The sequence below is a fragment of the Chenopodium album genome, chromosome 16, assembly GCF_948465745.1.
Source record: "Chenopodium album chromosome 16, dcCheAlbu1.1, whole genome shotgun sequence".
Classification (NCBI taxonomy): domain Eukaryota; kingdom Viridiplantae; phylum Streptophyta; class Magnoliopsida; order Caryophyllales; family Amaranthaceae; genus Chenopodium; species Chenopodium album.
Genome location: NC_137849.1, coordinates 3491914 through 3507258, shown reverse-complemented (window position 1 = coordinate 3507258; position 15345 = coordinate 3491914). Strand labels below are relative to the sequence as shown.

Sequence of the window (15345 nt, the reverse complement as noted above, 5' to 3'; positions counted from 1 at the left end):
GATGGGCGTTTTTTTTATTTTTTGCGACGGCTAGCCGTCGCTAAAACCATTTTTTTACGACAATTTTGTTTTCTGTCGCAACTTACGATAGTTTTAAACTGTCGTAAAATAATTACAGCGTTTAAAAAAAATTTGTCGTTGAAATTAGTAAAACCGTCGTAATAATTCTTTACGACAGTCAAACTGTCGTAAAAATTTTTTTTTACACAATGCTGACTGCGAAAAACAATTTACGACAGTTGATTGTCCCAACTATTTTTTACGATAGCTTTTGCTATTTTTGCGACAAATTTTGGTTGTTGCAAAATAGCTAATTTCTTGTAGTGGAACAAAGTGACAATCAACCTCAACATGCTTTGTTCGTTCATGAAACACTGGATTCTTAGCAGGATGCAGAGCCGACTCAATGTCACAAAACAATTTTATCGCCTTTAGATGTTGTACACCGAGACTCAATAACAATGCTTTGAGCCATTTTAGCTCACAAGTAACGGCCGACGTGGACCTGTATTCAGCTTCCGTAGATGATGTTGACACTGTGGGTTGCTTCTTGGTTTTCCATGAGATGAGAGACTTACCAAGAAATACTCGCCAACCAGACAAAGAACAACGAGTGAGAGGACAAGCAGCCCAATCTAAGTCACACCAACCCTGCAGATTTAAGTCACAATCAGAGCTCAATAAAATACCTTGTCCCGGAGTGCCTTTCAAATAACGAATCACCCTCAACACAGCATCCCAATGCTCGCTACCAGGTTCTTGCATAAACTGAGACAAAACATGAATCGAGTATGCTAAATCAGGGCGAGTAACAGCAAGATAAATCAAACGGCCTACTAGTCGTTGGTATACCTCCGGATCAGAGAGAAGATCACCAGTAGCAAGACTCAACTTGTGGTTCTGCTCCATAGGAAAGCCACTATGCTTTGCTCTCAAAAAACCTGCCTAAGAAATAATATCCAATGTATACTTTCGTTGGCACAAAAGCAAACCTGCAGAGCTATGGGCTACCTCAATACCCAAAAAATATTTCAAAGGACCAAGGTCCTTCATCTTGAAGCAATCACTAAGATAAGCCTTAAAAAAAGTTAATGCAGCGGAATCATTCCAAGATAAAATTAAATCGTCAACATAAACTAAGACAATAATTTAAACTTTGCCTGTAGTATATGTGAATAAACAGTAGTATATGTGAAACCGTAATGTTTAGGGCCGTTGTAAGCTTTGCAAACCAACACCGAGGAGCCCGTTTCAAGCCATAGAGCGACTTTCGAAGACTGCAAACCAAGGAAGGATCCGAGCTCTCAAAACCCGGTGGCAATTTCATGTAAACCTCCTCACCGAGATCACCATGTAAGAAGGCATTGTGCACATCCATTTGATGTAGCTCCCAATTTTTTGCAGCCGCAATAGCTAGGACAGTGTGCACCGTCATTATTTTTGCAACCGGATTCTTCATAATCTAACCCTGCTTTCTGATGATGGCCAAACACTACCAAACGATATTTGAGACGCTCTATGTCTCCATTTGACAAAAACTTGGTCTTGTAGACCTATTGACTGCTTAGAGCTCTTTTTCCTGGCGGAAGATGTTCCAATCTCCAAGTAACATTGTCTTCCAAAGCCGGAATTTCTTCTTACATAGACTTGCCCCATCCATCAAATTTCATCGGCTCTTTGAAGGTTTTTGGATCTTCGCTTTGAACAACCGCTGAAATAAATTTCCGATAATTCACAAAAAAATTATCACAGTGTATATAGTGTGCTAGGGGATACAGAGTACCTGAAAACTGATTGGATGGCAGAGACGGAATTTTAGCAAAAATAGTGTGAGTTATAAAATCTTGAAGTAAAACTAAGGGGAATTTATCCCGAAAACCACACCCCATATTGGGTTGCTGCTGTTGTGCTGTAGTATCAGTGGTGGTGGTCTCATGCTGCTAAGGTGCGGAGCGAGAGACCTGTTGCTGTGAAGTTGCTTCGCTGCTGCTGTGTTGCTGGCAGGCCGCAGTTGGGCAGTAGCAGCAGCTTCATCATGTTGTTGTGCCGTGACCGGCTGCTATGTGGTCTGTCTGGCAGAGGCAGTGTACTCCGCAGCTTCCTTGCGGCCATCATCTCTTTGCCGCAAATTGCCTGCGGAGTGGGCTGTCTCCGTATTATCTTGAGGTGAAGGTACATACATCATTTCCTTCCTCATTAAATATTTCATGCTCAATTTCATTACTGTAAGCAACCAAATCATCATCACTTACAATATAATCTGGAAAATCAACATGGACATCATCCCCCGTCTCACAAAAAATTAGATCAATATTAGCATCTTCCGGACTACGAAAAGGGAACACATCTTCCACAAATTTCACATCACGAGAGACAAAAAATTTCTTTGTTTCAAGAACAAATAGTTTCCACCCCTTTTTACCGAAGGGATATCCCATAAAAACACATTTACGACTCCTACTAGCAAACTTATCCCCTCTCGTTTTTTGATTGTGTGCGAAACACAAACAACCAAAAGTACGGATAGCACCAAAAGAAGGAGGCTTATTGAAGAGAATTTCAAACGGTATTTTATTTTGAAGAAGAGGAGTAGGAGTTCAGTTAATCAAATGAGTTGCAGCTAAAACACACTCCCCCAAAAATAAATTGGTAGTTGTGCTTGAAATCTCAAAGCTCTTCCAACATTAAGAATGTTTTTGTGTTTTCTCTCTACTCTCCCACTTTATTGAGGGGTCCCAACACACGAGGTTTGAAAAAGAATTCCAATGGCAACAAAGTAATCATGCAAACAATTAAATTCGGTTTCATTATCACTTTGCACAATTTTAATTGTTTGATTAAATTGCCGATCAACCATAGCAACAAAAGCCATAAACATCCAAAAAACCGCTGTTTTATCAAGCATCAAATAAATCCAAACAGCTCGGGAATAATCATCAACTATATTAAAAAAATACCGAGCACCACATGATGAAACATGTCGATATGGACCCCACAAATCACAATGAATTTTTTTAAAAAGTCTAGTAGAATTATTTTCACTTAAAAGAAATTTGTCTCTAGGTTGTTCAGCACGAAAACATACTTCACACCCCTTAGATAAACCATTTTTATTATTGTTAATATGAGGAAGCAACTTAAATACTTTCTCTGAAGGATGCCCCATTCTTCTATGCCAGAGCTGCAATTCTGATGTAGCTTCAACCACAAACACACGTTGCAACTCAGCCAGTTTGCTAAAATAATATAGTCCGTCTCGCCTAAGTCTCGTTCCAATCAGGTGCTTCAGTCGGTCTTGTATAGCACACATATATGAGTTAAATTGGACAACAACATTTAATTGATCACTAAGGTGAGTAACAGAGATTAAATTGCAATGAAGATGAGGCACAAAGAGAACCCCAGTGATTGTGATTTTATCGGACAAACAAACGGAACCTTCCAAAGTAGCAAGTACACGTTCACCATTTGGTAAACCAACTAGACTTTCAATGATGTGTGTGTCAAACAACCAAGAACTATAACCGGTAACATGATGGGTTCCTCCGGTGTCAATAATCCAACAAGAATCATCAACCTTATCATTACCCACAAAACCCGAAAACACCTTCGAGTGTTCGGTGGTAAAACCTAATTGCAGATTTGTAGTCTGGTCATCATTAGTGTCGGTTAGGGGTTGTTCGTCACCCCCCTGGCAGCACACTCCGCACCCCCCCTGCGGTCTGCAGGCATTTGCCGCGGGCTGCCTGCGGTCTGCTCTGCTTGGCCGTGGGTATGCAGGGGTTGAGTGGGTTGTACAGGTTGCTCTTCATATGCAACCATAGGAGAATCATGTCCCTGCTTGTTGCAAAGAGGGTACGAAGATTTAACCAATAGCTTGAAATTTCATGCCCCGGTGGTGTTTGATCATCACCGGCCATGGCTAATTAAAAATAAAAAATAAAAATAACCTGCTCTTGATACCATGCTAAACCAGAGAGAAATTATAATTGTGTGGCTTGGCCTTCTCATTCAAACTCATGAAAAATATATAGAGTTACAACTTCTAACCCTAGAATAAAAGATAATATAGGAAAATAGGAGGTTAACTAAAATATACAAGATAATATTCTACCATATCAAATAATATCCCATAATATCTCAATATTCTTCTATATTGCGATCGAGCCACCTTTCAATACTATTCTTTTTACTCTTGATAATATATAAAATCCCAATGCCACAACACACACACAATCATGGATTCATGGAACGTAACTACTTTTGAAAACATTCTCCTACGGAATCAAGTGATTCAAGTCTTGTTAACATAGCTTAAGATAAAATACGCCAATCAAAATTCCAAAGTGGTCCATGTTAGCGAAAACAGACGTTAACTTAACATCTTTAGCTAACCTTAAAAATTTATGGGTTCAAATAATCCATGCTAGATATTCCCTAGTTGCGTGCAGGGAATCAGGTTGTGCGCGCAACATATAGTCTTTGCACATGCTTTATTATTTTGAGGGTTTTTACAATTTTACTATAATTTGCAGCGAGTTTATGGAATAATTTTTGAATTTCATATCTCTACTTTAAAGACTATCTATTTTAGTTATACTTGGGATCTATCTATTTGATTTATCATAATGAATCATTGTATAAGCCCTCTCAAATTATACAATGAATCATTGTTTGTATATTAATTAAAAAAAAAAATTCTTGTTACCCAAGAATACTAATTTTTGTGGACAAACCCTGCCGAGGCTTATCTAGATCATGTTGCTAAGCTAGGTCATTACATGCAATCTTATCAGGATTATTAGGTAGTTTCTTACACTACTAAAATTCGGCTAAATTGCGACCATTTTTTTACAACCGTCAGAAAAACGGTCTCAAAATTCATATTTTGCGACCGTTTTTTATGCGGTCGCAATATTACGACTGATTTGACAACGGTCGCAAATTTGCGACCGTTTTACGACCGTTTTTAGCCTTTTAGACGGTCGCTAGGATGTTTGAACAAATAAAAATAATTCCAAATTAAAATAAATCGTTTGCGACCGTCAAAGACGGTCGTAAAATGTCATAATCTGCGACCGTCAAAGAGACGGTCGCAAATGTCAAAATCTGCGACCGTCTCTGACGGTCGTAAACTTCATAATCTGCGACCGTCAAAGAGACGGTCGTAAATAATCATAATCTGCGACCGGCAAAGACGGTCGTAAAAGACCCTTTTTTTAATTAAAAAAATACGGTATAAAAGCATACCTTATTCACAAACCCTAATCTACTTCACACTCCCTCACGCCGCTCACCCCTCCTCTTTCTTTTCTCTCTCCTGCTCTTTCCTTCTTACTTCTCTTTCTCACGCTCCTCCATCTCTTTCTTCTCTATCCTTACTTCTTTTATTTCCTTTCTTCTTCTTCTGACTTCTCCATTTTCGTTCGCTTCTCACGCCCCTCCATCTTCATTCTCTTTTTCTTCTTCATTTTTTTCAGAGCTGTAGTTTTGGTGTACGTATTTTCGTCGACAAACAAATTATGGTGTTCGGATTTCTTCAACAAATGAGTTATGGTTTTTCATGGTCAAATTCGACCTTAAAAATTCCAGATCTGGAGTTTTCTTGGTCGAATTTGACTATTTAAACCTAAAGAGGAAGATATATTATGAAAGGTATGTTTATTTTTTTGAAAATTTTGTTTATTTTCAAATTTTTTGGTTGAAATTCGTTTTTCGTTCGAATATCCATGTTTGTTTGATTTTGTTATCGATTTTTAATTGCTATTCTATTCGAATTTTTTTGATTTTGGTTTTATTTCGAGTTTTTCATAATTTTGTTCGAATTTGTTCTATATTGGTTCGAATTTCATAGATTTTTTGTTTGATTTTTTTGTCAAATTTTTTGTTCGAATTGTGGGTTTAATTTTTTTTTTTGGGTATAATTATTGTGCGATTTTTTTATTTAATTTTTGTTCGTTTTTTGGTTTAATTTTTGTGCATTTTTGTTCGATTTTTTTTATTTAATTTTTGTTCGATTTTTTTTATATATTTTTTATGCATTTTATTTGCTCGAATTTGTTCTTTATGTGTTCGAATTTCATAGATTGTTTAATGATGTTTTATTTCATTTTTGTTTGCTTTTTGTTCAAAATTATGTAGGTGATTTTTTTTCTTTTTCTGTTTTTCTGGGTTAAAGGTGGGTAGGTGGTGGTGGGTATTGGTGGTTGAAGGTGGGCGAAGGTGATGGTGGGTAGAGGGTGGCGGAGGCGGGTAGTGGTTGTTTAAGAAGGGTAGTGGTGGTGCGTGGTTTGGGTGGGTTCTGGGTTAAGGGTGGATGGGTGGGTCTTTTTCTTTTTTTTTTTTTGTTTTTTTTAATACTTTTAGCGACGGCTTATGGCGGTCGCTAAATTCAATAATTGCGACCGTTTCATAAGGCGGTCGCAATTTTTAATATTTGCGACCGTTTTTTTAACGGTCGTTGAAAATAGGTAAAACGGCCGTTAAAAATCTGCGACCGCCAAACGGTCGTAATATTTTGTTTTTGCGACCATGATAATAACGACCGCCATGTTGCGACCGTTGACGGTCGCAATTATGTATTGCGACCGTTTTAACTATTTTTTGCGACCGTTTGCGCCGGTCGCAATTTGGCCAATTTTTAGTAGTGTTAAAAGTGAATAATACCAACTTTAACCCATTCACTTTTAATAATACCAACTTTGAATTATTATTTAATAATCTCAACTTTCAGAGGTGTTTGCTTTCATTGAACCCAAATGACCAACAACCTAATATACAAGTTAATTATTTACTTTAAGTTATAAATGGGGACACTAGCAAAATGGTTTAATTTTTCTCTCTTTTTCCTCCGTTCCTCTTCCCTTTTCTCTCTCCTCTCTTGAACCTGACCACCACCTCCCCCCACCATGCCACCGCCTTCAGTTGCCTACCATAACAACATCAAACCCATTTCTCTTCTCCCTAAACCACTGACAACTCCAATCTCTTCCCCAACAATTCATATATGTACGTTAGGGTGGTTTTGGGAGTCGAAGGAGGTGGTTTTTCAAGTAAGGGAAGTAAATGAAGGTGTTTAAGGGGGTGTAGGAAGTGAGCGACGGTGTTTTCAAGGGTGGGGGAAGCGTTGGAGGTAGTTTTTTGGGGGTGGGGATTTAGGTTGTTTCTCAGTGGGAAGATGGAGAGAGGGCCAGGCAGTTTAAGCCTTCAAGAAGGGTTAGCAGTGCGAGTAGGGGCAATGACGGGGCTCGACTTGGGAGGGGAACCATTTCTGGTGGTGGCCGGGTAGGGGAGGGGGCATTTTGGGTTGGGGTTTGGGCCAAGGACTGCCGGTGGTGGTAGGGTTTGGCCGAATGTGCTGCCATAGTGGTTGCCTGGTTGTGGATTTTACTTTATTTTTTAAAAGGAAGAATACATTTTAATAATCCCAACTTTACTTGATTTAGTTTAAATAATTTCAACTTTTGATTATTCTGCAATAATCCCAACTTTCAACTCCGTTTTCCTCCAACATTCCCAAATTGGTCAACAAAATTCAATAACCTATTATTGTGGGTTACTTGACACGTGTCGATATATGAGTGGTTACAAAAAATTAAAAAAGAAAAATAAAATAAAAAAAAGAAATTTTTTTTTTAAAAAAAAACTTAAACCACCATTCATAAAGGGTGGCCTTCTCCCCAGCTTAACCCAAAACAAACCAACCACCAACCACCAGCCCCCAGCCACCAATTTTCGGCGCTAAATCCCCAACGCAACCCCCTATTGAACCTTCTCCTTTCCCACACCGCCGAAACCAGCGTCATCTTTCTTACCACACCACTAAAACTAACCCCCCCTCCTTTCCCTCAACCCGGAAACTGGCGCCTCCTCCCTTCCTTACCTTCAAAAGCGAAACTTGAGGAGACAACGAAGACCGCGAACTCAGAGATGGGAAACGCGTGCATCTCGGAAACCGGATGGTAGAGCGAGTGTAACCTCTTGGTACATTTTCCATTGGTTAAGTGACTCTACTAGCTCCCCCGCTGCTACCATTGTCGTTAAGTCAGAAACTAACCTCCTCTCTACGGTTTCAGGGCTAGGTTGGGGTGGAGGTAGGTTTGCGATGTGGGGGAAGAAAGGGAGGTGTTTAAATTGGTGACGGGCTTCGAAATCGGAAAACGGGGGTATGAAATATGGCTGGGCAAGGGAGGTCGTGGCCACCGGCGATGGTCATGGGTGGCTGGGCTTCGATTGTTTTTTTCTTTTCTTTTTAAACTTTCTTTAAAAAAATTAAAAAAAGTAATTGTTTTTAACCAATAAACAAGGATACGTGACAATTAGATTTTTTTACAAAAAATTTAACCCTTTTTCAGGTTACCGGTAAGCGGGATTGAAGAAAGAAACGCAAGTTAAAGTTGGGATTATTGCAGAATAATCGATAGTTGGAATTATTTAAAATAAATTGAGCAAAGTTGGGATTATTAAAGTGTATTTTCCCTTTTTTAAAAAAATTCTTAATTTTTTTTTAATTTTTTTATTCTATCGACCAATCATGTTTTGCCACATGTCCTAGGTAACCTATTATATCAGGTTGATGACCGGTTGGGACCAATGAAAGCAATCACCCCTTAAAGTTAGAATTATTCAATAATAATATATAATTTAAATAAAGTTGGAATTATTAAAAGTGAATGGGTTAAAGTTGAAATTATTAAAATCAAATTTTTCAAAATATTACGATCCTACTTTGTAATTAGCTGGTAAGTAACTTAAGTTTTGTACTACTCTTTTACTCCACTTTGATTCTCTTTCATTATTTATACTTAAAAAAAGAAAAATAATAGAATCATATATTTGTTCATCTCAATTTATACCTTCATTATATCAACTTTTATAATTTTTAAATGTTAATTATTAGAGACAAAAGTGACTGAGAGTAGAGGTATCTATTCGGAAACCTTGTCGGATTTAGGTGAGGTCTAATTGGATCATTTTAACGTTAAGTCATTCTAAATTATTGTGTTCATTCATATAAATCAAAATATGAATAGGTATTATTGTTAAGAAAGGCTATAAATCACAGCAACATAAAGAGTGTGCAATATGTAACAATGATCGTAATTTTGCTACACAGATAAATGTATTTATGTGATACATACAATTGTCATGTATTTATTAAATTCAAATCTCTTTACAAATGTCGTATGACCTTTTTTTTTTTTTTGGGAAGGCATGACGTATGACTTATTATCAATGAATCAATCTATTTGTTTAAAAAAAAAAAAAAAAAAAAAAAAAAAAAAAAAAAAAAAACCCAAAAATTCTCAGCTTTAATCATTCACTATTAATACATTATTGGAAAAAATTAAAGGAAATTTATTAATCATGCATCAACACAAAACACGAGTAACATTCATAAAACACTGCTTGAGTTGATTTGCCAAGCAAAAAGAAGTATGACATACTACAATAATTTAATAATTACAACAACTACGCTACTCAATTACCCAACATATATAATTCCAATAACATCAAAGCAAAGCTGAGTAACTTAATTCGTGTTCACACTACCCAAAAAAATTAAAGGCCAAAAAATGCAGAGAATGGTAGATTTTGGTGCATTTTTTAAGCACAAACCAAGCCTTAATTACTTAAATTTGACCAAAAACAACAACTCAAAATATTGCTCAAAAATACTTGTAGTTGGGAACCATAATAAATTCTACAAAAATGATGAAAAACACTTAGAGGTTGAACTAAAAAAAGAGCTTATTCCAAAACATGTTGCAATAATGTTAGATGGTACTAGGAGGTGGCATAAGGCTCAAGGAATACCTCTAAATTATGATCCCTTCTTTGAAGCTAACACTCTCTTTGCCGATCTTTGTCTTAAATGGGGAATTGCTACTGCTACCACTTTTATTTACTCTATCAAAAACCTACAAAGAGGCCAAGTACGTGTTCCTTAATCATCTCCTTTGATAATTGATTTTATCTATTTTTGCTCATTTTATCATCTCTTCGTCCTTTGTATATTTTGAGATTATGGTGTCATTTAGCAATTAGCGTTTAGCAAGCTAGTTCGGTTACTTAAAAGATTTGGTTGCATTGGCTTATTTCATCACAATTGCATTAATTATTTTATCTTTTTGACAAATTACATGTATTATTAGTTGTTTGTACAAATGTGTTCAATTATGTTCTTGTAATTTTGACTTATAGTGTTTTAAAACTCATTCTCATTTAGAGCTAATTTTTGTACATTTAATGTTTTTTTAATTATAAATTGGAAAAAAATCAAAATAATTCATTTTTGTTTTTTTTACTCGGTAATAAATTTAACTATTAGATTGATTTATCATTGTTGTTTTATAATAATAATAATAATAATAATAGCATTTTATGCATGTAACACATGCTGTTTTTTTAAAATACATGCAAACCAACATTACTCCGTATTAAATTACTATTTAATGTGATAGTAGAATTCTAACTCGACCTTTTTTATTAAGTACCTTGTAATGACCTTTTTTTTTTTCTTGAACTTCTATCAGAAATGACTAATTGTTGTAAGGACTTTTTTCAGAAACTACCTTTTAAAAGCAATTTTTTTGTGAGAAACTATCTAATAAAAATATAATATAAGAAACTACCTATTAAATAAAAAATGTTGTAAGAAACTACTTATCAAAACAAATAATGTTGTAAAAAATTATTATTCTTCAGGTTTTCACCTTTGATTAATTTCTCCGGCGTTGACTACCCTCGACTGGTCACATGATAGGTGGCATATTGTTGGTAAGGCATGGAAAAAAAGGTTTAAAAAGTTAACGTGATTGCCCAGTGGGTGGTCAACACCGGAATAATTAGTCAACGGTGAAAATCCGGTGAAAGGGTTGTCTTTTACAATATTTTCATTTTAATAGGTTGTTTCTTACAACATATTTTTATTAAATAGTTTCTCACAAAAAAAATGACTTTTAATAGTTAGTTTCTGATAAAAGAAAATTAATGACTTATTTCAAAAAAAAATATTAAAAATGTCTATGACAATAATCTGATGGTATTTTTTGGACTTTGAATATAAATGAAGTTGTTTAAATTAATCAATCAAAGCCTTAATCCCATGAGTTGTTTAAATGCAATTTGAAATTACATAATAGCAATTCATAATGTATGGCCGAAGAAATTAGATTTTACATAATGTATAACTTAATACTGATAGATATCATGCATGTGAAAAATATTGACAATCTCACATCCATTAAATAATACAAAATATATAATTAAAGAAATTAGATTTTTCATACATTTGTTGCTTCAATATTTGTTGTTATTTTAACATTAAGGTCAAAAATACTAACATCTACTGTAGTAGATACAAGAAACATAATTAATTAAACCTTGTGATTTGATCCAGCTGCGTGCATTCCACTAATATCTTTCTCCGATTAAATTGCAGGAAACTAATGATCTAATGTTCGGGCAACTTGAAAACTATTTAGAGAATAATCTGCAGAATTTTGTAAGGTATTGATTAACCATTATGGCAGCACCCTTATCTAAATTACTAGTAATCTGCATTCTACTAAAATCGTTCAATTACCATACATGTAAGCAAAATTAACATATGAGGTTTAATATTTTTTTTTATTTTTATTTTTTTACAAGGAGGTTTTTTTTAGGAAAACAAAGAGTTTGAAATATATAAGTTAATTAAGAAAATTGTTTAATTATATTAGAGATCTTATCCATATATTTTGATGGAAATTCTTTTTCCGTTTTTGAATGAGAAAGCCCACGTTAATCACTAAGATAAACAAATTGTTTATCTCATGACAATTTGGTAAATAAATCAACAAAATTATTCAGTTGTCATTACCGTGACACCGCTTTTATGAATAAGTTATTGATTTATTTACGAAATTGTCATATGATAAATAATTATTGTGTATCTCAGAGATGAACATGTATTTACCCTTTTTGAATTAACTACATTTATAATACCCAAAATTGTAAATTTAAATTAATCAAATAAAAAAAAATCTATTTTGGGATAAAAATGATTTTTGTAGCAGGTTAAAATCCATTGTGATTTAAAAAATAAAATAAAATTATAGTGATCTTAAAATGACAATAACCGTGCATAACACAGGTTTGCATCTAGTACTCACTTGATAAGATAAGATCAATTTATCACTGAGATTTTTTAAAATTCAAGCTTTTGCACACATTTAGCGTAACTTTTTGCCTATTCAGGTAACGTTTAACCTTGTTTAGATAACTTTTTATTTGATATAATTTTAAACTAATTTTTCACTTGGGCGATGCCCCAAGTTTTGCTTAATAAGGAATGAAAAAATTATATTACCTTGATTTTAAATAACATTTTGAAAACATGTGTTACATTAGTTTAAAATAAAATTTTAAAAAACGAAAAAAAATATATGGGAATAGAAAGAGAGATGCAATAGTTGAATACTTGTAAATGTTACTCTGTCCAATTGTCAAGCTGGTATTAAATCTAGAAAATTAACATCCAATGAATCAACAACCATTAGTATGTGATTAATTTCTTACGAATTAAATTGTATTGTGCAATTATTTAGAGATTACATTATTTTAGGGAAAAATTAAGTATGAAGGTTACACATACGAAGAGTTTTAGAGTGATGACACGTAAGGGTGACACATAGCGATGATGTGGTGTCAAATCACATTGAGGCAATTGTGACCCATGGTGTTAGTATGTTATCCCATTATATTTTACGTAATAATAATGTTATAGATTATAAAGACAATGAAATAACTTTTATAATGGTGATATACTCACTTAGATTTAATTTTTCTCACTTATAGTAAATTTTATTTAAATTACTAGATTCGGCCCTAAGGATTGTTTTGTGGGGCAGCTACCAAGGGCCCAATTGAAATGAGGCCCTCAAAATTATGAATGTAATTACTTCCTCAATTAACTATTATTTTGCAATAAAATGGAATTATTTATGAAATAGAAAATATTCCTTTATTATTGTAATAGTTAAAAGAGGAAGTATTTTAAAAGTAAAAACATTGGACAAATTTTATGTACATGCATGTTGGTAGTAGATACTACAGTAACTACTCTAATCATGCACAAGTTCAATATTATTCTTTATTTTATCCTTCATTTTTATTCCCCTTTTTTTTCTTTTTTTTTAGAATCATTATTTATTTCTTTCTATTTTTTTGATGATAATAAAAGCTCTTCTTTTTTTTTTTTCTCTCCTTCCGATTCTAAAATTTTTATACTCCCTCTGTGTTTTTTTAAGTGTTACACTTATCAAATCCGACCGTGTTTTAATAAGTGTTACACTTCTTTTTTTGGCAAAAAGCTACATTACAATATTATATCTCTCTCCTCTCATGGTCCCCACCCAAACCCACTACTACTTTTTCATTATATCTCTCCTCTCACATTCATTACTTTTCAATAAACTATTAATCTCACTATCTTTCTTTTAGAATTTTTTTAATGCTCCAACTATCTCACTTACCTCTTATTTTATTTAAGTCAATTAAATTGTCTAAAACTATGTGCCGGTCAAACTGTAACACTTATAAAAAACATAGAGGGAGTACTAAAATTAGTAACAATTTTTTTATTAACCATCTTGCCATTATTAACTTTTTCCTGTATATAATGGCTTTAAGATAGAATATTTGTAAAATCATATTACAAAGTCTTTTTATTCACAAAATACATATGCCCTTCGTCACTTTTCTATAATTATGTTTTCTATTTACGTACGTAGTCCTAAAATAAATATTCTTATTCAAGGTACCCAATCTTTTCCTTAATTAATACCGCATATACCCACATAAAAAACTAAACATAGCCTTAAAAAAGTGGAGGGAGAATAATTTTATGTCTTTTATTTTTATAATTAAGTGTGATTTAAATATTTTAAGAGAAAATGGCATTGAAAAACTTGTCCAATGCATGTTAAAAATTGATAACATGCTTCAACAATATTGGTGTAGTCTAACGGGTCCCAATTTATTATCTTGCCTAGGCCTATATGTTAAGACCAGGCTGATTCAAACTACGGTAACCTAATTTCATTCATATTGGGTTAGTATTTTTTCTATCATTTTAATACAATTTTACAACGGATGTACAATATATCATGTGGCGTAACTTTTATTTATAGCAAGGTATTCATGTTTAAGCTATTCAGTATTCACACTTGATTACATTATTTACATGCATGTTTGCTATGAAATTATTACAGGAAAGAAATAAAAGTCTCCATGATTGGAGAAAGACTGCTACTCCCCAAATCTTTACAAGACATTATAAAACATGTGGAAGATGTAACAAGAACAAATCACACAAAGAAATTGGACTTGATGTTAGCAGTGTGTTACTCAGGGACTAGAGATATAGTGCAAGCCACTAGGAACATTTGTGAAAAGGTCAAGGCTGGGGTGATTGAACCCAAAGATGTCGATGAGGCCTTGTTTGATCAAGGGCTATGGACTCGTGGCGCACCTCACCCTGATCTGCTCATCCGAACCAGTGGTCGCCTTCGTGTTAGTGATTATATGATGTGGCAGCTAGCCCAAACCAAGTTGTACTTTTCCCAAGTTTCCGCAATGGAATTTGGAGAAGCTGAGTTCCTCCAAGCCTTGTGCTCCTTTCAGCAAAGGGAAAGGACGTTTGGAAAGTGATCATTTGTTCTAATTTGCACAAAATGTTATTAAATTGAAAAAGAACGTCAAGAAGTAAAGTCTAGAGGGATAGTACTCAATAACTAAAATTGAGTTTTGTTTAAGTACCACCGTGTATGGCTTTCTAAGCTGAGTTCCATTTAATTTGGCATTGCGATTTTGGTTCATTTTTATTAGTATTTCGTTGTTGCTAAGAACTGACACAATTCAAAAACGTAAACATCTTCATTTAGGCCTTGCCTGGATTGAGAGGAGCTGTTAGGGGGTAATGATTAGGAGGGAAATTATAAGGGTGGACTAATTTAAGGAGGTAACAATTAAGAGGGACTAATTTGAAGCAAGTTTGGTAAAAGGTAACTTATTACAGGATATAAGTGTTCTTACGTTTGGTATTATTAATTTATATAGAGCACTATTGCTATGCTTCCATTCAAACCATCATTTTTTATTTTTTTTTTGAACAATTTTTTTTTTTTTTTTTAACAAATCAAACCGTCAAATATCATATACAACAAGCATGAAATTAATTCCTAAGATTATGAAGCAATTCAGTTACAACATGAAAAAATCATTAAATCAAATTAACCCAATAAAATTATGAAACCAAATTTTTTTTTAAGAAAATCATGAAATAAAAGTCATTTTTTTAAA

General features: G+C 34.0%; 1 protein-coding gene across 1 annotated transcript; it reads left to right on the top strand.

Annotated features, from left to right (window-relative positions):
• Positions 1-9568: 9568 nt before the first annotated feature.
• On the top strand, positions 9569-14793 carry LOC145584681 (cis-prenyltransferase 4, chloroplastic-like). The gene is made up of 3 exons (XM_081641491.1): positions 9569-9935; positions 11444-11511; positions 14256-14793. The coding sequence occupies exons 1-3, from the start codon at positions 9576-9578 to the stop codon at positions 14692-14694; spliced, it is 867 nt and encodes a 288-aa protein (XP_081497617.1). The 5' UTR covers positions 9569-9575; the 3' UTR covers positions 14695-14793.
• The last annotated feature ends 552 nt before the right edge of the window (positions 14794-15345 follow it).